The following is a 22,069-nucleotide window of genomic DNA, read 5'->3' as shown; positions in this document are numbered from 1 at the left end:
TTTCCGTGTGTCATCTGGGGGAACGCCAAAGCTTACGGGCACGCCAATTGACTTGGATTCTTCTATACTACAACTCCTTCTGGTTCCTGCGTGTCGAATATAGGAGTGGGAGCTACCGCCCAGTGGTCAATTGAAGTCGATCAACATTTTCAACCTCCGGACTTTTACCATGGCTGTGCAGAACCTCCTCCGTGCCAGAGCTGCCGGAGCTCTTGCTCGCAGCGCGCGGGCGCCTTGTGCTGCTCAAAATGCGTATGTTTTGATCTTTTCTCTTTCCTACCGAGGCCTGAACTTTGGCTTACCATGGCATATCTACATCTAGCCGCTTTCTGAGCACCAGCCGGTCGCTCCGGTACGAGAAGGACCTGAACAAGGTCTCGCGGGCCATTACACAACCCAAGTCCCAGGGTGCTTCGCAGGCCATGTTGTACGCCACCGGTATGTCCGAGAACGACATGAACAAGGGACAAGTTGGTATCTCGTCGGTGTGGTATGAGGGAAACCCTTGCAACATGCACCTGATGGACCTGTCGGCCATCGTCAAAGAGTCCGTCGCCAAGGCCGGCCTCGTGCCCTACCGATTCAACACCATTGGTGTCTCTGACGGTATTTCTATGGGAACCACTGGCATGCGCTACTCTCTCCAGAGTCGGGAGATCATTGCCGACAGTATCGAGACCGTCATGGGCGGCCAATGGTACGACGCCAACGTCTCCCTGCCTGGTTGCGACAAGAACATGCCCGGTGTCCTGATGGCCATGGGCCGTTTCAACCGTCCCAGTATCATGATCTACGGCGGCACTATCAAGCCTGGTTGCAGCAAGTCTGGCGCTACTCTTGATCTAGTCAGCGCTTTCCAAGCCTACGGTCAGTACATCACCGGCGAGATCACCGAGGAGGAGCGCTTCGACATCATCCGTCACGCCTGCCCTGGAAGCGGTGCTTGCGGTGGCATGTACACTGCCAACACCATGGCCTCGGCCATCGAGACCCTCGGTATGACTCTGCCCGGTAGCAGCAGTTTCCCAGCCGAGGACCCCGCCAAGCGCAACGAGTGCGAAAACGTCGGCGAGGCTATTAAGCATATTCTGAAGGAGGATATCCGCCCCCGCGACGTCATGACGCGACAGGCCTTCGAGAACGCCATGATCGTCGTCAACATCCTGGGTGGCAGCACCAACGCCGTCATGCACTTGATTGCCATCGCCGACAGCGTTGGCATCAAGCTGACCATCGACGACTTCCAGGCTGTCAGTGACCGCACCCCCTTCTTGGCCGATCTGAAGCCCAGCGGCAAGTACGTCATGGAGGACGTGCACAAGATCGGTGGCACTCCAGCCCTGCTGAAGTTCCTGCTCAAGGAGGGCATCATTGACGGCTCCGGCGTCACCGTCACGGGCAAGACGATGAAGGAGAACGTCGAGTCCTGGAAGGACTTCCCTGAGGATCAGAAGGTCATCCGCCCCTTCTCCAACCCCATCAAGCCTACCGGCCACATCACCATTCTCCGCGGCTCCCTGGCTCCTGGCGGTGCTGTTGGCAAGATCACCGGCAAGGAGGGTCTCCAGTTCACCGGTAAGGCGCGCTGCTTCAACCGCGAGGAGGACTTTATCACCGCGCTTGAGAAGGGTGAGATCAAGAAGGGCGAGAAGACAGTCGTCATCATCCGCTACGACGGCCCTGTTGGCGGCCCCGGTATGCCTGAGATGCTGAAGCCCAGCTCCGCCATCATGGGTGCGGGACTCGGCAACGATGTCGCGCTCCTGACTGACGGCCGCTTCTCCGGAGGTAGCCACGGTTTTATTATTGGTCACATCGTGCCTGAGGCTATGGAGGGTGGACCCATCGGTCTCGTCGAGGACGGCGATGTCATCACTATCGACGCCGAGAAGCGCGTCATTGACTGGGAGGTCAGCGAGGCGGAGAAGGCAGAGCGTAAGAAGTTGTGGAAGGCCCCTGAGCCCAGGTACAAGAAGGGTACTCTGAGCAAGTACGCGCGTGTTGTCAAGAACGCTAGCTTGGGATGTATCACCGATTAAGGGCTTAAAAGGGGTTAAAGTGTTTATTGAAATGTATCAGTCAGTGGCCATATGCGCGACATGTACATATTATTTGTTACCTGGTTTTCCTTGGCTGGCTTGGACCTTACAAGAGGCGCAATACTGTTATTCGTTTTACTTTACTAAAAAGAAAAGAGAGTTACTGCATACACGTACCTGATGAGATGTCACCATTTCGGCCTCTTGTGTTGGCAACTGCCGAGCAGGGAACACATTTCCTGTATAACGTGAAGCCAGGTACATGAATGTAACAACAGAGGATAGTGGCGCTATTAGTATAGTTATGATGAATAATGTGCGCGTACGGAGTGATTCATGGTATTGTTGTGAGTTTCTAACCGAATATGCTTTCAAAAACTAGAGGATGCTTTGGGGAATCGTTAAGTGACCAAGTGCAAACAATGATAGTCGAAATTCCAAATTCCTTCTCCTTACTGCAAGTAAGTGGCCACTTACACTCACACCCGCACAATCCATTAGACGACACCGGTACACCACAGGAAGTATGCAACCTGGATTTGTGCCACGTTGCACCGAAAGCAAATAAGCAGCAAACCTCCTTCTCGCCTGCAAATAGAAGAAAGGGAGAACATTGCTCTGTTCTGCCGGCCACCCAATGCTAAGTACTACACAAGTCATACATGATAATATCCATTACACCTTTCTCGCAAATCGGCTGCTTTCTTTTAGTGTTCATTCCGTCGTTGCCGTTTACCGTTTCCCCTTGGACCAAGCCTCGATAAAGGACGCCTTATCCTTCAACGTGAGCCCGACTCGCTTGTTCCGGCCCAGCCGCGCGAGCGCCTCGCCCACCCGGTCCAGCACCCTGTATTGATCGGGCGTGGGCTTCTCGTCGCCGGCACCATAGAATTCGTCGTCGTCGCTGCTGGCCCGAGAGTCTTGCTTTTGCGAAGAGTCGGCGCCGCTGCTTCCGGCGATGTCCCGGTTGGTGACGGATTCGGCAATGCGCACGCGGATGAGGTGGGTGGGCCGCGCGAGCAGGTTCCACAGGAAAGCAAGGTAGGCACCGGGAATGGGCGTGGTAATGTCTTGAGGGGTGTAGCGCATGCTGACGGGGAAGATGGGGGCGTCGCCGGGGGCGCCCAGCAGGCTCAGACTGAAGGGCAGTATACCCTTTCCGTTGGTGGTGCCGCACTCGGGGAAGACGACGACGCAGCGGTGGCGGTTCTGCTCGACGACGCGGCGCAGGCTGACGAGCTTGTGGGGGTTGTGTCCTGCCGAGGAATGGGGGGCGTGCAGCTGGACGGGCGCGAGGGCGAGGAAGATAGCACTCAGCAGGGAGATCTGGCGCACCTTGGTCGTGCCCGGGTAGCTGACGGTGAAGACGGGATCGAAGATGGCGGCGAGGTAGATGGCGTCGACGGGGCTCGTGAATTGGGCCGCAATCAGGGAGCCCGGCTGCGGCACGCGACTGGGAGGCTGTTGCGACAAGGACCCCCGCTTCACGCCGTCCAGCTGTAGGTCCACCCACCAGATCCCCGGAATGCCCAGCAGGCCCCAGAGCAGCAGCTTGCGGGCGAAGGTCGGCAGCGGCAGGTGCGCGAGCAGCAGAAAGTAGACGGCGCTGTAGAAGAGGAAAAGCGGCAGCCGGAACGCAAAGATGAGGGTGTGCAGCACCAGCGATGTCCTCGAGGTCGGGGTCTTGTGCGGCATGAAGGGCGAGATGCCCGTGCTTCGGTCGCGGTATTGTGTGTATTTCTCCATCTTGGTGACGGCGTGGCTACGAAGTAGGAGACAGGTTGGTTTCGTTTCCCCTCCGGAAAGGACGATACGGCGCTGTTCGGTGCAGGTGGTGGGGGCGTTTTCGAAGTAGGTATCGCTAATATGGTACGTTCAGGATTCGAGGACGGAGCGCGGGTCATTGAGACATCAGCGTGGATGGAGATTGGGTATGGTAGGTCACGATGAGGCAGAGAAGCTTATGGTGATACAAGAGGGTTAAGATTGGATGCAGCAAGCAAACAAGCAGATGCAGGAGCAATCACAAGACGATATGTGTGAGGAAGTAACAAAAGGTAAGAATCGCAGACTTATTAATCACTTAAGTGCGTCAAACCATCGAAATGGTTCCGTAATACCATGATAGGTTGGTTGCTTTGGTTGCTTACTTGCGCTCAGCTGCAGTTTCAAGCTAAGAACAGCCAGCTGGGTGACATGTGAATGTGGCACATGGCAAGAGGGCTTCTGGAAGCAGACCAGCAAATTCAAAGTTGCCATGTTGCATGCAGTGCTCCCGTGAGCTAATGGAGTGGCTTGACTTCGAATCAGACGGAAGAGTGTTGGGTGTGGCTCGTGGCTGGCCGACTGTGGCTAGGCTCCCCCGCCCATTTATTGACCTAGCTCCCTAGCAACGCCTATCCCAATGAGGATGCAGGATAAACAATCCACTCTTCGGTCCCCGTGTTTAATCTCAAAGTCCCGCTACTTCTGAAGTGGCAGCCAGCGCAGTTAATCTGATCCCCCAAATGCAAATGACGACGAGCTCGTGCTTTGCACAAAATCGAACCGCGGCGCATTGTGCTCACAGCTTTTGGGACATCTTCCAATCCGACTTGATCCCGTCCATTCTTGTCTAGCAGGACGCAACACACCAACGACGACGACGACGAAAGGCGGTCAACAACTCTCGTCACAGTCCGCGTCGCTACCGCCACCGCTGCTGCCTCTGGCATCGCATTACTTCATCTGTTTATATAACCACCACGACGCCGTCGCCGCGACCAACAACACCAGCTGGTGCTTCTCCATCTGGAGCTTGGCTCCTTGTTTCTATTCTGGTCTACCAGATTGCCATCAACCGCAAAATCATGGCGAACGTAGACATGGAAAACGGCGTATGTCTACCTGTCCCGCATCGCCCTCAGCGCCGACACGACCCCATCCCCGAGGATGCAGTGCATATGGGGTGCTTGGAATGCGAAATATCAGTAGGCTGACTCTAGGCAATGCAGTTCAACAGCAGCAAGCCCTCGGGCCTACGACCGCCGCAGACGAGATTACCGCAGCTATCGTCATCGACATCCCAAGGCCTCCAAGAAATCAGCGAGTCGCAGTCCAACACGAGAATGGGCGCCCCCGCCTCGACGACCAGCGGCACGAAACGAGGGCTACCGCACCCAGGTACGAATACCAGCGCCGATGGGTTTTCACCGGGCCGTTTGTCTGCTTATCGGTCGCGACTGCTGACCAGTATTGCCTTTGCAGTTATGCAACCCGAACCAAAGCGCAAGACATTAGTCGAGAAGGCATCCGAATTTCCTGGCGCCACACGATCGCAAATTGCGGCTCCCACCCCTGCTAGAAGCTTCGTAAAGGGAAGCGCGCTGAAGGACATTGTAAGTCTACACTTTCCATCTTTCTTCTCTTCCCAACCCCAATCCGTGAGGCTCCTGGCAACAAGGCAATCCATTCAACAACGGGCATGGGCATGAGGCCCCCGGATTTCCGAAACAACCTCCCAGCCATTCTCAGCAACAATTATGTCTTTGGCTTGAGCCCCTAGCTCCTTTCTTGCACTATGCCAGAACCGACTTCTTCCATCCATACCATTCTTTTCAGGCTATTGCTGGAATTACTTTGCCTTGTCTGCGCGCTCTGTTACCTAAGGATTCGCCAACTCCTTTCCCGCCTCTGGTGGTCGCTTACCAAAGAATGGCGGGTGCTTCTGCGCGTCGTATTCTCACGTCTTCTAAATTCCGGGGATACCTACACGCCTTTGTCCGCGCCGGTGGAGCCGCATCCCAACTCCGGGCCACCATCGACGGCACTGGAACTTTCAAGCCGGGCTATCACAAAGCCGCAGGATCATTGTGATACCCGACGCCCCTTCTTCCGGATCCCGAACGGCATCAAAAGCTTCAACATCTTTGTTTCATGGCTGAACAACGACGACCTTGGTGGGAAAGGTGTCTCGCTCCAGCTCAATGCCAACTACTCCGACCGCCGCCCATCGCTATTTCAGGATGATTTCCATGAACTTGACTGGTTGGATTGCCTCAATGTTCGCCAACGCCTCTAGCCATGCAATGCCTTGATGACTTGTTCTTGAAATGGATTTGGGTTTGCGGGTGTGCTGACAATCGTTGTAATCAGGCTAAACCAAACACCAAACCAACACGTCCGCTATCTTACAATTCGAATACTTCACGACACACATCGAATAGCAGTTACGCCAGCAGTATCGGTCCAGGAAGCCGGCCACCCTCACGCTCGTCACACACGTCTTACTCTCATGGTCGATCTGGGAGCGTTCGGTCAGCAGCCTCCAGAAATGGCCGCCCCGTGACGTCCATGGGTGTCCGAGAGGAGGATGAAACGAAATCCAACAACACAAATAACAACAATGGTACGAATATCTCGCGTCGTCTTGCCAAGGCAAAAAGCTGTAGCAACCTGCCAATCAGCAAAAGAAAGAGGAACAACACTGCCAAGGGCGCGTCTACCCCTTATGCGAAACCCATACAAGTAGATAGAGAAGCCTCTATTTGCGAACAAATGGCGTCTTTATCTCTCGAGAGCAGGAAGTTAGAAGCCTCAGCTCCGAACAACCTGGGTCAAGTGAATCCGGGAAGACAGACACCGCCGTCACGAAGCAGCTTGTTGATGCCTCCTCCGAATTTTACAACACCACAGCGTGCCATTGAACCGGAGGAGCCGCCGTCAGTTCGGCTCAGTGTACAGGAAGGCCCAGTGGTCCCAAAGACACCAACCATTGAGCAGTTTGAACGGCAGACTCGATCATTCGAATCTGCGTACAAATCCATTCGGGCTGCGAGAGTGGCGGCGTCACATTCTCCTATGAAGTCTCCCTCTTTCGTGAATAGGTTTTCTAACGTGACGAACTTTGTAGCCTGGGATGTGGACGAGAGATTAGGGACCTTCGAATCCGAATTCAAAGCCATGAAGGACATCATCAATCACTCCATCATTGGCCAAAAGACCTTGGAGGAAGATGTTGCTACTTTCCGCCTCAAAGGTAAGTGATTGATGAGGGAGGTGGACTTGGGTGCAGGGCACTGACTCAGGTTGCAGCAACGGAATTGGAAACCATGAAGTCGGACCTCGAGTCTAAGAAGACCGAAATGCAATCAGCGCTCGACAAAGCCGAACGGAGGATATTCATGCTCGAGCGTGATTTGGAGGATGAGAAGAGAGCACGGCGTAACGACGCCGAAGATCTACTTCGGGATCATAGGAATGATATTGACAACAGGATACGCGACTTCACCCGAGAGAAAGACGACTTGGAACGAGAGTCACGGAAGCGCATTCAAGGGCTGAGAGAGGAACTGTCCGCCGACTTTGCACGTCAACTCAATGAGGCACACAAGGTAGCCGAGGACCTGGAAAAGCTCTTGGATGAAGAGAAACAGAATGCGCGTGCGCGTGTCGAAGAGAGTGGAAAAGACCTGGAAGCACGTCTGGTTCAATTTGAAGTCACCAAGAAGGAGCTGGAACGGGCCAAGGTTATCCAAGACGACATGCAGGCCCAGCTATTACGGAAAGAAGGCCGTATTACCGATCTCGAGAACCAGGTTGCCGCCGGCCAGACGGCTCTCATCCATTTGAAGGGCGATGAGCAGAAGCAGCTCGATAACTTCCGTCTCATGGCTGACGAGAAGCAAGCTGCCCTGGACGAAGCACTTGCCGCCAAGCGCGAGGCACAAGAAGCAAAGGCGAAACTCCGAGTTGAGGAAACGCGGCGTCGCAAGCTATTCGAGCAGTTGCAGACCATGAAAGGCAACATCCGAGTCATGTGTCGTATTCGTCCAGGCAGAAACGAGACGGAATGCGCCCAGATTGCCACCGAGGTTGGAGACTACGACGATCACATTGGCAAGATGACTCTCATGGTGCCAACCAAGAACTACCTCCAGCAAGAAGTTTTGGAACCCAAGCCGTATGACTTTGAGCGCGTGTTCATCCCGGACGAAGGCAATAAGAAGGTCTTTGACGAGATTAGTCAACTCGTTCAAAGCGCCTTGGATGGCCAGAAGGTCTGCATCTTTTGTTATGGCCAGACCGGATCCGGTAAAACGTATACCATGAGCAGCGGCCAAGATTCCATCATTCCCAGTGCGACGAACATGATCTACCAGGCGACCGAGGACCTGAAAGATGCTGGGTGGGAGTACAAGATGACCGGCGCCTTCACTGAGGTCTACAACGAGAGGCTGTTCGATTTGCTTGGGGCCGACGGCACCAGGAACCAGGTCGAACTCCGACAAGACCCAGGTTCCAAGAAGTACTATGTTACGTCCCAAGAAACCGCTCTCGACTCGCCCCAGGCAGTCTCTGATATGCTCGAGACAGCCATGAAGAACCGAACGGTGGCTGCGACCAAGATGAACCGCGAGTCGTCCCGGTCCCATTCGGTGTTCACTCTCAAACTCACGGGTACCAATGTCGACGGCACGGTGAGCGAAGGCGTGCTGAACCTTATCGACTTGGCCGGATCTGAACGGGTGAAGGAGTCTCAGGTTGAGGGCGACAACTTCAAGGAGGCCACGAGCATCAACAAAAGCTTGTCGACGCTTAGCCAGGTCATGACGGCTCTGGCGGACAACGCCTCGCACATCCCCTACCGCAACTCGACCCTGACGCGTATGCTGGAGAGCTGTCTGGGCGGCAGCTGCAAGACGCTCATGTTTGTCATGATCAGCCCGCTGAGAGACGACATCAAGGAGACGGTCAGCAGTCTGGACTTTGCTACCACGGTAAGTTATTTCCTCACTCGATTTGACGATGAGTATCATTGTGGTGGGCCTGATGCTAATTATGGTGATTTTCAGGTATCGAAAGCAAAGCCTGGTCAACAGGGCACGCTCAAGGCTATCAAGACTGGCCGGTCGGGTACTATCAAGAGGAAGTGAAGGCAACACAACATACCGACAGTTCAATCGCCTTGGGGAGCGTCCTTGTCGGCGGCATCTTGTTTGAGCAAGCGAGCAAAAAAATGACTTACTTATTCTATGGACAGTGACTATTTCTTGTTGGAGTTGCATGAGGAATACTTGGTCAATCATGTTAGGGGTTTCCGGAAAGGGGGTGGGGTATGGGGGCTTGGCGTCAATAAGGGGCATCTTTTTCATTTATGTTTTTCGTTTCTGTCTCCGGCCTGCGGGTTTGAGAAAGACGACTAAAACATGGTTTTCTTTGTTTTCATCGCCCACCCACCCCTGGTTATTTTCGCTCAATATTCCCAGCTATCATCACCAACGATGGCCAGTTTCTTTCAGGGGGTAGCAGTACATATTGGAAAAGATGGGAAGAGGGAAACGGTGACAGTGTAAAAATAGGGTTGTTGAGCTGTATACAACAAGTACACATCAATAACTAGACAAGTGATCTACATCTCGGTATCTCCGTGGCCATGACGACTTTGTCTCAACTTCATAAATGCTTGATTGGCTCTCTGCCTATGTTTACCAAGGCCCTCAAAGCCACGAGCAGCAAGCAGCAACCTCTTCCTGGCCCACCCCACTTGATCACTACCCGTTTGAAGGCGTGGGCATCGGTGCAATCGAACCAGTCCAAGCCGGAGGCCAAGCTGACGGCTCTGGCAGCGCGGGTGGCGCAGTGACGTTCGCGCCGCCCATGTTGCCGCCGAGACCCATGAAAGAGTCCCTTGCGTCGGCCTCGAGCAGCTTCTCGATCAGGTACGCGACGGCCGTCGGCACCCACTTGACGTAGTCGAGGTGGACCGGGTACACCAAGAGCGTCCCCGTGCAGATGACGTCGCCGAGATTGCAGATGATGAGCGTCTTGTTGGTCGGGAACCCCCGGATCCGGCCACCGTCTTGCAGGGTCTGGGTGTCGCCGAAGGTCACGACGCCGGCGATCTTTGATTTCACGGCGTCGGGGACGGATTGGATGGCGCGGTGGGTTAGGGCGGCACCTTGGCTGTTGGTTGCGAGAAGATAATGCTGGGTTAGCTTTGCTTCCTTGGTTGGCCTCGAAGGGCGGGTGAAGGGTGGCACAACGCACGGAAAAGATAAGGAAGACCAACCTGTAACCAGCTATGATGATCTCTGATTGATTACACGCCGACGCGGCCGTCAGGAGCCGCGCCATCTCGATGATACCCCACGGCGGCGCCCCGCCTGGGTAGAAATTACCGATCGGCAGGCCCCAGTAGTCAATGCCCTCGGTCGCTACGTTTGTAACGCCGAAGGCTGACTTGAGGGCATTAGAGATCCGTGGCCCGACGGTGTTACCCTAGGTCACCAACGACGGCGACGTTAGCTGATGGGGAAGTATTGAAAAGGAAACAGGTTTCTTGGCGATTACCATGTTACCCGGCTCGAAGGTTGCCTTCGCGAAGAAGAGCATGATGGGTTTGCACCCGTACTGCAGGAACTCCTTAGAGTCCCATCCCGTCGTCCAAGTTTGGGCCCAGGCGGCAGAGATGACCGTTAGGGCAGGCAAGAGTGACCGCATCCTAGAAACCCGGGGATTCCAGAAGCCAAATGTTGCCGGGGGATACTTTTGAGCGTGAACCAGCGTCCAAAGGAGGTGTTGATCTTTCTGCGGGCGGTCGATCGGCTGTGTCCCGACTCCAGTGTATCAAAAGTTCTGCCGCTTCTTCTCTATCTGGAACCTTCAATCGGTCGAATCTTGGCATCGCATTGGACCACAAGAAGGGGACATACTCGCGGAGTTATAGCAATAGCCAGAGGGAGGCGCCATTGGCACGACATCGGGATACCCCATTGCGATATCGAAGCTTGATTTCTTCTCGCCCAAACTATGCGATGCTGGCGACCGAGGGAAATGCAGCTTGACGACATTGGCAACGACCTGCGACTGTTGAAATGCAGATTTCCAGATGACGTGGGTCACAGCCATGGGACATATCATCTGCCGCAGTGGAATCCTCTGGCGGATTGATTAGGGCGGAAGGAGAGGTTCCGCGACAAATCGGCCAGTTTTGCCGGATGTCTAGATGCGTAGGCCAGGTCTGACTATGAGCGTCACACCCCCTTAACTTTTCAATATGAATTTCATCTATTATCGATGACAAGTCATGGAAAATCACCGCACACTATCTTTTGCGGGCATTAGGAGGATATAATTAGTATCGCGAAAAGATGGTGAACTGCCTTTTGGGCGTCTCCTTTTCTTGTTCGTCTGCCCAGCTTGGCATGGGGTCGAAACAATGACAGGCTGTCGGTTTGATAGATCCATGCGTGCTCGCTCGCCTGGTGTTTATCTCAACCACATGGCTGCCCTCTGTCGTAACACAAGGTTGCTTAATTGCCTCGGGTTGACTGAATCAGATGTGCCGATACGGTTAATAGTTGTCTTATCTGAGTCGCTGATACGATACATAGCATGGTATGTCATGGTCCCCAAGCGATGTAACGAATTTATGGGTCTATAGTATTTCTCAAGGCGCATTCGTCTGCAACAGGTAGTTACCTTGGTATGGCCTTTTCCCTTGCTGCACTCCCACCGTGGCGTCATCAATACCTGGGAACTCCATCCCAGATATCAGGATGAATAATACGGGGAACCACGTAAAACAGGCCAGGATCTGACCAAAGCCAACCTCTATCTCGGAAGAATGGCCCTGCCCGTCCTTGATGGCCATTCCTCGGATGCAGAATAGCATCACAACCTCCGCCAGAGCCAGCAGAATACATATCACGCAGAAAGTAAGCTCAGGCCAAAGTGACACCGGTTGCTGCGAAACCCATATGGAAATCATGCTAAAGAAGGGCAGGGCTGTCGTCAGAATGGCTATCGCGAGCGTGTATTTGCCAGCCCGTTGGTACAAGAAGTCGTCGACCTGGACGTTGAAGCCTCCGCCAAACACAAAGCGGACCGGCGACTGGTTTCCCTGTTTTCCAATCCCCCAGATCACCCAGATGACCGCAACGCAGAGGAGGCAGACCAACGCCGTCAGGATCCTGGGAAGTAGGGCCTGGCGGCGCCGAAAGACGTTGTCTCGCTGCCTCGCCTCGTGGAGAGTGTGCGCCACCAAAACAGGCAGGATCGCGAAGGCCGGGGCCAAGGTGAGAAGCCGATATTCGTATATCTCGGGGAGCGCAAAGTCACTATGGATGGATTCCGTAGTGTCAAAACGCTTGTTCTCGAACGTGACAACCGATGCGATGGCGATGGAGAGGGCCAAAACCATGCTGGTGCCGTAGAAGGCGGTGAAAGACCTCTCGGCACGCCGCCGAATGAGGCTGCCGTCAGGGCAGAAGGCCGAAGAACAATAGATCACGAGGAGTAGAAGCTGGATTATGTACGAAGCCATTACCTATGAGCAACGTCAGTATCTGGACATGAATGGCAGGGGTAGGTCGGGACAAAAGGGGTTAAGGTCTTACACCCGGTCCCGCAACGTCAGGGTTTCCAATCGTTGCCAACTCTTCTCGGAACTTGTTATGACACTGGCTCCGAGGGCCGTGGATTAGATTCTTGTACGGCTGGGCCTGAGCAGCCGCGGTCCGGTTCTTCTTGCCATTGGCCCTGGCTATCCTTGTCGCGGTTTTGCAGAAGGCTTCACGAGTCTTGGGGTATTTTCCTTCATACCACCACCGATCTATCTCACAGTCCTCCGGCATCTTGCCTTTATTCTCTCCACTTCCGAGGCTGGGACGCAGCCCCTCCCGGATGTACCCAAACACATGTTGGCGCTCGGCCAAGCAGAAGTCCATCTTCTTCTTGTCCTTGTTGACCACCTGCAGGATGTAGTTGAGGTCCCCGCAGTTCTGCTTGCCATCGAAGTAGCCCGACGAGATCCATTTGACCCAGTGGCTCCTGTAGTGGCAAACGGAAGGATCCTGTTGGGATTCCTGGCCGGAACAAAGTGGGAGATGGAATAGTAGGGTAAGGCAGAGCATCCACGTACTCAGGGTATTGATAGTTCCCATATTGCGGCCTTCCATACTGTCAAGCTATACAGCTTTGGGCAAATTGAGGATCGAAATGCTTTCGTACCCTGCTGTTCTGCAACTTCCCGCTTGGTCTCGATCAAGCACTGATGGGAATGACTGGATGTAATACATACTTGACAGAAGGCCCCTTGAGTTGATTAAATATTCTTATGCGAGCCTTTTCGATGAAAAAATGCGCCTAGCATCCTTCAACTTTCTTCTGCCGCCCCTTGACGGCCCCCATACCAGGTCTCGGAAAGCTGACATGTCTAATCTCCTTTCTTAGGCAGGTGGGCAGAAACAGGTTTCAGCTGTGAATCCAGCCTTGCGCTAAGCAAGCAAAAGCTTCTAGAATCGCAATTTGAAAGCTCCTTGTCTCGACGTTCGCGAGAATAGAGTTCAAGACACATATCACCTATTCCGGACGGCGGCGCGAGATGCTTGCAATTAACACACGCCTGTAGACTTCGACCACCGCCAGCTGAAGCTTTTGCTGCTCCGCCCCATTATGCTTCTTCGGCAGCTTCGCCATTAAAGAATCGGTGCGAATTCTTTGCTTTTTGGGCTGACGTGAGCAAGCATTGAGCCCCTAGCACGTTTAACGACACGTAAGCTCCGGCCTATTTTTCCAATCATGATACAGACATCAATCGTAGGATGTTCATGTATATTACAGGCTAGTAAATCCCCAGAATTAATAGTGTTGATATTATTGCCTCGGGATCAACATTGTAGCTGAGTGAGCTTCTCATCTTTTTCTTCTTATATATCCTGGTAAGGAAATGGGAATAGTATGAGTAAAACTCTAGCGTGCTTCATCTAGCGACGGCTTCATCACTGGGGTGTACGGCACGTCCACTACTGAAGCTCAAGGTAGCCACAACGTCAATATCCACATAGGCGACTTTTGGGAGGTTCGATGGGACTATAAACTGCTCCAGCATAATAAGGAGTAGCAAAAATATGTTTCACAATATACGTTTCAGGTAATTATCGGAATGCTCACAAGTCCCCACTGCCGGCGTCCCCCAACTCGTTCAATAGGAATTCATATCCGGGCTCGACATACGATTTCCAGCCCTCACTTCCAGGGACCAGGTCGAGATCGAATATGTGCTTCGCGTCCGGTGCCACCAGCAGGTCGCCCCTGACGCCCTGTTGTTTCATGGCCTGCACGAACTCGACCGCCTTGCCGAACGGCGCGATCTCATCGCTGTCCCCGAACACCAGGCAAGTGGGCGTACGGTAGCTGCCGCAGCGAAGATGGACGAGCGGACTGAATGCCGCGGCGCGCGTGGCGTCAGGATAGGGAAGCTGATCCGCTTCGGTACCATTAGCACCTAAGAGCCTGTCTAGTGGGTCGTCATTGAAGAGGATCGACATCCCTCGGTTCTCTTTGATGAGGGCGAGGACGAGCTCGGGCGTGGGTCGCCCGGCTTTATCCAGCCGAGTTTGGTGGTGTCGGTTTCGTTGCTCACTACATGCTGTACGGTCTTGATAAGATGGGACAATAAATTTGTCAGAATCTGAGGCTGCAGTAGGTCTGGTGGGTGGTGCAAAGTTGCAGAGATGGTACATACCGGCTTCGCCGGGAGACGTCTCTGAATCTCCTTGAGCGACATGGTCCGATGTCCATGATCGCGGCCCATGGTTATGGGCTCTAAGGCCAGTGTCAGTTTCATAATGATTCATCCAGCATATGCACGTGGATAACATACCTTTAGGATCATATTCGACCGGACAGTAGAATGCCAATATCGCTGTTGGAGAACAGAATCCGGCATCATGTACCGACCAAGCTGTAGTCATAGCAAGGGTTCCACCGGTGGACCACCCGATCACCACGTATCTAGACCGGTCTACTATGACACCTCTGGACTCCAAGATTTCTGGCAGTTCTTTCTGTGCCCAGATGCAGGCATCCCGCACATCCGTCATAGCCCCATCCAAGACGTTGACCTGAGGGCACAGTCGATAGTCCACGCTAACAGGAAGTAACCCACTAGCTAATAGAAACTTGGTTTGGCGCGGCCTCACGGCCCTCCGTGAGAGCGTGAGGTGTCCACCGCCATGTATCATCAGAGCTAGAGTAAGCAAGTATTAGTTGAATTATCCTTCTGCGAGACTCCCATTCAGGTTTGATACACACCTACACATCTCGGGCGGTTGTGTGCTTCGGTCGGAATATAGATATCGGCGAGAATTTCGAGTTCATCCACTTCCTTATAGGCATGTTGTTCTATAGTGTACCGCGACTCCAGCTTTTGTTTTGGTCTCACCCACTTCACTGTTGTCTTTCCAATTTTGATGGGAGTCTCGGTACGTTCCTGCGGGTCCTGCAATGGGTTTATCTGCTCGCCGTCGTCGCTAGCGAAAGAGGGTGTCGTCAAGATTGTACTGGAACCCGATTGGAATGTGCTGGAGGCGCCGTCATCGGAAGCTGAAAGATACGCCAATAACGATCGGACGGATTCTGAGCCCAGGTCTTCCGTATCCATCTTGAAGTTCAGCTCGGCCTCAATCTCGTCTGCCAACTCGATCGATGCCAGCGAGTCCAGACCCATGCTGCACAAAGTAGCATCAGCCTGAATGTCTTCCACGGCTACACCGGTGTACGATGATACAAGGGTTGTGAGCTGTGACTCCACGTTCCTGGTGTCTGATGCCTTTTCTAGGCAGGCGTGTAGAGTTGCATCGAAGTCTTTCCGTTGTAAGTTCGGTTTTCCTCCAGTTTCTTTCAGCATGTGCGAGGTGTGGCCAGAAACAACACCTCCATGTATCTGAGACGTTAAATCGGTCTGGTTTGTCGTCGGGTTTGCGGTCTCCAATAAACGTTCCATTGCCGTAGCGGAGACCCTCACGAACCGCACATCCGTCACAGAGAACATCACATCGCCCTTGTCAGACCGGACAAAAACGTTACCGCTTGTTGTCTTACCGTCAAGCCTGACGTATTCTGCGTACGCAGTCCAGACCTGAGTAGTATCGAAGTCCACTGGCGTGAGCTCCATCTTGCCGATGCTCGAAGCAACGTATATATCGTCGGTCTCAGTTGACTCGAACCCGTTACTGTGGTTTACAAGCAGACCGAGAACTTGGATGAAAGCATCGAGCGTGATGGCGTCGTAGAAGTCCATGACTGTACTTTCCGATGCAGGAAACGTCGTTTTGGGAACTCGAACTTTCGCCACTGCTTCTCTTGGCCCCAAAGTAATGTTGACGATTCCCTGCATCAGACCGGCATATTCAACGACTCTAGAGAACAGTTGATAGGCTGTGGCCGTCTTGAACGTCTCAGAGTCATCAGAATTGCGCAATGCAGTTATTCTGTCGTTTAAACTATGCTTATCATGCCCGCAGTCGCCCACTTGAGTGCTCGCTATCTCTACCTCACCTTCGGAGTGGGTGGAGCGGGCGGAAGACTGAACAGCAAAGTGCCAATTTCTTGGCGAGTTAGTGTAACAATCAGGATACAGAATCAACTGCACCGCCTTCTTTGAGTCACAGCCAAGTGGCCGGCTGAAAACGGTGTGCCGAAAGGTGATCGTCCTCCCCTGACAGGAGATCCTAGAAGGGTAAGGGCCATGATTGCGGCCTCCATATATACTGATGCAGGACAAAGAGGCTTCCCGCGCACCGAATGGCCTTGCACGATTCGGGCGTAACGTTGTGTATCTGTGTGCAGGTGAAATACGTGAGGACCAGACTCGCCGGCGGTGCCGGCGGCGTCGTACGTGACCAGCCGCGGAGGATCATGAGAGGGGTCAGCTTTGGTCAATCTTCCATCCGTTGCTGCTCCTTCGCGCTCTTTCACGGCGTGATCAACATGTTCTAGCCAATAATCCTTCGAGTGATCAAATCTGTACGGCGGGAGCCAGACGCTGTGCAAATCGCTCTTTTCCGGGTCCAAGAACCGCCAGCTCGTGATCGCGACGCCCTCGCGCCATATGTCAGCGGCCGCGGCCTCGGGGACTGTGACAGACTGGAACGTGTGCAGTTCGGGACTCGCAGTCGCTCTCCTGGTCATGGGAACCACGGGCGTCCCGAGACCTGCTTCCAGCCAGATGCAAGGGCCGAGTCCTGCCTCTAAACGGCGGACTGCGTCCACGAAATACACGGGCTGCCTCGCATGATTCGCCAGATATCCTAGTCTCTGTATGTCGCCAAAATTGATGGGTTCCCTGGTGCTTGTCTCGATTTGGATTTTTGGCTGGTGGAATACGATGGTCTTTCCAAGCTGAGACAATCCCTCGATAAGGGGCTCGACGAGGCGGGAGTGGAAACCGTGGGTGACATCAACACAGTGATATCGGATACTAGAATAACAAGCATCATTTTTCAAGACCTTTAGCGTCGCCTGTATGCCCTTCTCAGAACCAACTACAACGTGGCTTGTGTGACTGTTGTAGCATGCGATTTCGAGGTCATCGCCACGACACAGTTCCTTCCTGGCCGCTTCCATCACCGCTTTCACCGTCTCTAGCTTGGAGTGTATCGCTACCATCGCTCCCTTTTCGGCTCCCATCTTTCTCTCGATTAGCTGTGCTCTCGTATAGACAACTCGAAGCATGTCCTCCAGTGAAAGTACCCCTGATACGGCCAGCGCTACGAGCTCGCCCAAGCTGTGGCCGACGATGCCTGCCACCTCAAGTCCGCCGTCGATCCAGCAACGTGCGCACGCGTATTGTATCGTAACTAGGCCGCACTGGAGCAAAGTAGGGTCCGTAATGATTTCTGACTGGTGTATGATCGAGATGATATCGGTGCATCCCAGACCCATCAGTATCTGGTTGCAGGATTGGACGTAATGTGCAAAGCGTGGGTTATCGCGCAAGATCGACGGATCGAGACCGATTTTCGTGCCACTCTGGCCAGAGAATGTTAAGACGACATTCTTCGTGGTCTTTGGATGGGAGATGATGTGCTGTGCGTCGAGGTCTTGAAGCTGGTCTGCGAGACCACTCATGTCCTTTGTTAATGCGGACCAGCGGAAGCGGTGGTGTTTCCGGCGTTGGCTAAGCGTAAATGCCACATTGATGAGATCAACTCCTTTTATCGGATTCGAGAGATATTGAGCCAAGTCTCTAGCTTGTCTTAATAGGCTTTCCTGTGTGGCGGCGCTGAGAAGGATAGGGCATCGAGACATCGATTTGCTTGATACCAGATCTTTGGGTAGAGCTCTGCAGTCCGCTCCACGCCACTCAGCACATAGGAGCGCCGAGTTACTCCCAGAGGCACCGTAACTGCTAACGCACGCCACCCGTCCTCCCTGAGGACTCCACGGTGTCCGGTCTGTAGGTATAATGATCTTGTCAGACTCAAGTGGCGGGATATTACGGTTGAGCTGCCGGAAACCTTGTAAGGGGGGATCCCCCCGTGCCGAAGCATGGCGAGGACTTTCAATAAGCCTGCTGCACCCGCGGCTGTCTCGCTGTGTCCAATGTTGGACTTGAGAGAGCCTACATACAGAGGGTCCGTCCGTTGCGACCCGCCAAAGACCTCGCGGATGCTGGCCATCTCGATGGGGTCGCCCACACGCGTGCCCGTCCCGTGGGCTTCCATATATGACACATCATCCGAGGTCAACCCCGACCTCTTTAGAAGTGTCCTGTATAAGGCCTTCTGACACGAGCCGTCGGGGACTGTGATGCCCGACGCGTGGACACCGCCCTGATTCGTGGCCACGGCTGGGATCACGCCCATGATGTCGTCACGGTCTGCGATGGCTTGGCGGAGGGGCTTGAGCACCACGAGGCAGACGCCGTCGGCACGGCAGTACCCATCCGCTGCGTCGTCAAAGGGCTTGCACTGTCCCGTCGTGCTGAGGAAGCCGGCCTTGGCAAGGTCGAAGTAGTTGTTCACGCCCGTTATGAGGTTGACGCCGCCCGCTAGGGCCATGGTGCATTCGCCGGCCTGGATGGCGCGGCAGGCCCGATGGATCGCGACAAGCGATGCGGAACACGCCGTGTCGATGACCTCGGACGGGCCCGTCCAGCCGAAGTGGTAGCTGATCTTGCCCGACAGGAAGGCCCGGATGGTGCCGGTGGCGGTATAAGCCGACGGCGCGTACGCGTTCGTGTTCTCCTGGTACTCGGTGTAGCTGGCCCCGACGAAGCAGCCCACAGGGTCGCCGCGCTCGCGCCGGTGGCCATGGAGGTAGCCGCTCGAGTCCATGGCCTCGAAGGCTGTCTCCAGGAGCAGGCGCTGCTGCGGATCCATGTGGGCGGCCTCGCGCGGGCTGATGCCGAAAAGGCCGCGGTCGAAGCCGGCGGCGTCGTCCAGGAAGTTGCCATAGAACTCGCGGCGTGCTATCCAGGCCGGATCCTGGACCGCGCGGTAGGTTTTATGGGGGTTGCACCTCTCCGGGCGGAGTTTCTCTAGTCTGCTTTGCCCCTGTGAGATGATCTGCCATAGATCCTCGAGATCGTTGGCGCCGGGCAGCCGGCAGCCCGCGCCGACTACAGCGATGGAGTCATCGGGGAAATCATGCATTATATCTGGTCTTGAATCGTCCGATTGTTGAGAATTGGTGGTGCTTGATGAGGCTTTGATTGGCAACATTGTAGAAGTGAAAGTGCCGTCTGATCAGCCCACCCTACAACGCCAGGCAAAGGGTTTATGCAGACTTGCCACGCCGTCAGGGGCCTACGCACCGTGCGAAGGCCAAAGACAATGCGATTTACTGACCTCGTCTATACACCATCGGCGCAATTGCTTGACCATGGAGGCTTACAGCTCCGCGGAAGGGCAGATCTCTCGGTGGGGGAGCCAGACGGTCGGGGAATATCAGTCAATATCCCATAACCATGAGAGCCTGCTTGGATACTAGTGGCGTTCGGCGGCCCATACAGCGAATTAATCGTGCGAGATGGTGTCGCCACTTTTTGGCCTGGGATTTGCCGTCAAGGAGATACGGCCGTATTGTGATTCTCCACCCTGAAACCCGCCGACGGACACTGGGGCTCCAGCCAGGGCGATATAGCCAGTGTCGAAGGCAGGAGTAGTATGTGCTACCATGCAAGTATGTCTGCATAATGCCAGCTAGTCTTTTATCAATTATTGCTTCCAACCATCTGAAGCTACCCATACTCTACGACACAAGACCGTCATGGCTTCACCATCGATTCCCGATAGATGCACCGTCTTGGTGATCGGCGCCGGGCCTGGCGGCTCATATGCTGCCTCGGCGCTGGCACGCGAAGGAATCGAGGTTGTCCAGTTGGAGGCCGACACCTTCCCTAGGTACCACATCGGCGAGAGCATGCTGGCATCGATGCGGCATTTGCTCCGGTTCATTGACCTAGAAGACAAGTTCGAGTCGTATGGCTTTATCAAGAAGGTGAAGAAGCGCAACAAGCACAGCCCGGAGGGCGAAGTCGTTGATCAATACTAATACAGCGGTGCTCTAGCCTGGTGCCGCATTCAAGCTCAACAAGCACAAGCGCGAGGGCTGTAAGTGGACACTCGCCGCCTCCCCACATGATTTGCATCTAGTGCTGACCCCGATCGTAGATACGGACTTCATCGCCGCGGGCGGGCCCAATAACTACGCCTGGAACGTGGTCCGGTCCGAAGCGGACCTTCTCATGTTCCGCCATGCAGGGGATAGCGGTGTCAAGACCTTTGATGGCGTCAAGGTCCAGTCCATCGAGTTCCTGGACGCCACAAAGGCAGCTGAAGGGGAGCCAAACCTCAACCCAGGGCGTCCAGTTGCCGCTACTTACCAAGTGAAGTCCACAAAGGAATCCGGCCGGATCATCTTCGACTATGTCGTGGACGCCAGCGGGCGTGCGGGTATCCTGAGCACACAGTACATGAAGAACCGCCGCTTCAACCAGGGACTCAAGAACGTGGCGAGCTGGGGCTACTGGGAGAAATGCGGCACATACTCCCCCGGAACGTACAGGGAGAACTCACCCTTCTTCGAGGCGCTACGTGGTATGTAAAGTACTGGACACGGGTGAGCGTGTACATGTCTATATACGGCAGCTAACCACGCACATGCGCACCAGATCAGAGCGGTTGGGCCTGGTTCATCCCTCTCCACAACAAGACCGTTTCAGTAGGCGTCGTAATGAACCAGGAGATAGCCATTCAGCGGAAGAAAGAGGGCCAGCTCGACACCACGAGCCACTACCACGAGAGCTTGAAGCTGGCCCCAGCGCTTGGCCAGCTGATCGGCGACGGCGGCAAGCTCACCAGCAACGTCAAGGCCGCATCCGACTACTCTTATAGCGCATCGGCCTATGCGTTCCCCTACGCTAGGATTGTAGGTGATGCGGGCTGCTTCATCGACCCGTACTTCTCGTCGGGCGTACACTTAGCACTGACGGGCGGGCTCGCGGCGGCCACCACCATTGCCGCCGCGATTCGGGGCGACTGTGACGAGACCACGGCCGCCGACTGGCACAGCAAGAAGATTGCGGACGCGTACACGCGCTTCCTACTGGTCGTCCTCAGCGCCTACCAGCAGATCCGGAATCAGGAGGAGCCGGTGCTCAGCGATTTCGACGAGGACAACTTCGACCGTGCTTTTTCGTTCTTCCGACCCAGTGAGTCCCAATCTTTGAATTGGACATCGTCCGTCCATGCATGCTCGTAGCTAACCACCTCTATCAACCCCGTCCGTAGTCATCCAGGGTACCGCCGATCAAGCCGCTGGCAAACTGACACAGTCGGAGCTTAACAAGACGCTCGAATTTTGCGCCAACGCCTTCAAGCCCGTTGCCTCGGACGAGGCATGCGCCCAGGCCGTCGAGAAGCTCAACTCCTCGGGCGACAATGGTGCCAGTCTGGATAGGTCCGGCCTGACGCAAGACCAAATTGACGCACTTGACCATGTGCGGGCGCGCAAGATGATGCGCACCGAGGACACGATGAACATTGACAGCTTCGGCACCGACGCCATCGGGAACTTGGCGCCACGCCTTGTGCGAGGCAGTCTGGGACTGAGTCGACAACACGATGAGAACGGTGCCAATGGGGGACATGCAGGGGCTGCTGTCAACGGCGCATAGTACTGTACATGAAACGCACGTGGCATGTTGCTGTGGGGAGCTTCCCGCCGAACTTGGATCAGCATGGAGTCGTGATGGTAAGGCC

General features: G+C 54.6%; 7 protein-coding genes across 7 annotated transcripts; 3 read left to right on the top strand and 4 right to left on the bottom strand.

The window, feature by feature from the left end:
- Window positions 1-169: 169 nt before the first annotated feature.
- PG998_005250 (dihydroxy-acid dehydratase) lies at window positions 170-2,039 on the top strand (the record flags this gene model as incomplete). The annotated part of the gene is made up of 2 exons (XM_066872068.1): window positions 170-252; window positions 323-2,039. 2 exons carry the CDS (start codon window positions 170-172, stop codon window positions 2,037-2,039), a joined length of 1,800 nt encoding a protein of 599 aa, XP_066732165.1.
- Window positions 2,040-2,771: 732 nt separating this feature from the next.
- PG998_005249 (uncharacterized protein) lies at window positions 2,772-3,785 on the bottom strand (the record flags this gene model as incomplete). The annotated part of the gene is made up of 1 exon (XM_066872067.1): window positions 2,772-3,785. One exon carries the CDS (start codon window positions 3,783-3,785, stop codon window positions 2,772-2,774), a length of 1,014 nt encoding a protein of 337 aa, XP_066732164.1.
- Window positions 3,786-4,888: 1,103 nt separating this feature from the next.
- PG998_005248 (uncharacterized protein) lies at window positions 4,889-8,953 on the top strand (the record flags this gene model as incomplete). The annotated part of the gene is made up of 6 exons (XM_066872066.1): window positions 4,889-4,915; window positions 5,033-5,416; window positions 5,640-5,890; window positions 6,245-7,056; window positions 7,113-8,797; window positions 8,873-8,953. 6 exons carry the CDS (start codon window positions 4,889-4,891, stop codon window positions 8,951-8,953), a joined length of 3,240 nt encoding a protein of 1,079 aa, XP_066732163.1.
- A 618-nt stretch (window positions 8,954-9,571) lies between these two features.
- Window positions 9,572-10,520, bottom strand: PG998_005247 (cutinase-domain-containing protein; the record flags this gene model as incomplete). The annotated part of the gene is made up of 3 exons (XM_066872065.1): window positions 9,572-9,983; window positions 10,090-10,298; window positions 10,371-10,520. 3 exons carry the CDS (start codon window positions 10,518-10,520, stop codon window positions 9,572-9,574), a joined length of 771 nt encoding a protein of 256 aa, XP_066732162.1.
- A 949-nt stretch (window positions 10,521-11,469) lies between these two features.
- Window positions 11,470-12,964, bottom strand: PG998_005246 (uncharacterized protein; the record flags this gene model as incomplete). The annotated part of the gene is made up of 2 exons (XM_066872064.1): window positions 11,470-12,348; window positions 12,419-12,964. The coding sequence occupies 2 exons, from the start codon at window positions 12,962-12,964 to the stop codon at window positions 11,470-11,472; spliced, it is 1,425 nt and encodes a 474-aa protein (XP_066732161.1).
- A 1,005-nt stretch (window positions 12,965-13,969) lies between these two features.
- Window positions 13,970-19,528, bottom strand: PG998_005245 (uncharacterized protein; the record flags this gene model as incomplete). The annotated part of the gene is made up of 6 exons (XM_066872063.1): window positions 13,970-14,493; window positions 14,544-14,627; window positions 14,686-15,051; window positions 15,117-16,251; window positions 16,473-18,311; window positions 18,365-19,528. The coding sequence occupies 6 exons, from the start codon at window positions 19,526-19,528 to the stop codon at window positions 13,970-13,972; spliced, it is 5,112 nt and encodes a 1,703-aa protein (XP_066732160.1).
- A 547-nt stretch (window positions 19,529-20,075) lies between these two features.
- Window positions 20,076-21,984, top strand: PG998_005244 (FAD/NAD(P)-binding domain-containing protein; the record flags this gene model as incomplete). Its single annotated transcript, XM_066872062.1, has 5 exons — window positions 20,076-20,306; window positions 20,377-20,419; window positions 20,462-20,905; window positions 20,980-21,519; window positions 21,599-21,984. The coding sequence occupies 5 exons, from the start codon at window positions 20,076-20,078 to the stop codon at window positions 21,982-21,984; spliced, it is 1,644 nt and encodes a 547-aa protein (XP_066732159.1).
- Between the last annotated feature and the right edge of the window lie 85 nt (window positions 21,985-22,069).

This window comes from Apiospora kogelbergensis (assembly GCF_038363985.1).
Source record: "Apiospora kogelbergensis strain CBS 113332 chromosome Unknown utg000003l_segment0_segment0, whole genome shotgun sequence".
Taxonomy (NCBI): Eukaryota; Fungi; Ascomycota; class Sordariomycetes; order Amphisphaeriales; family Apiosporaceae; genus Apiospora; species Apiospora kogelbergensis.
Note: the sequence above shows the minus strand (reverse complement) of the source record. Positions and strands in the feature narration are given on the sequence as shown.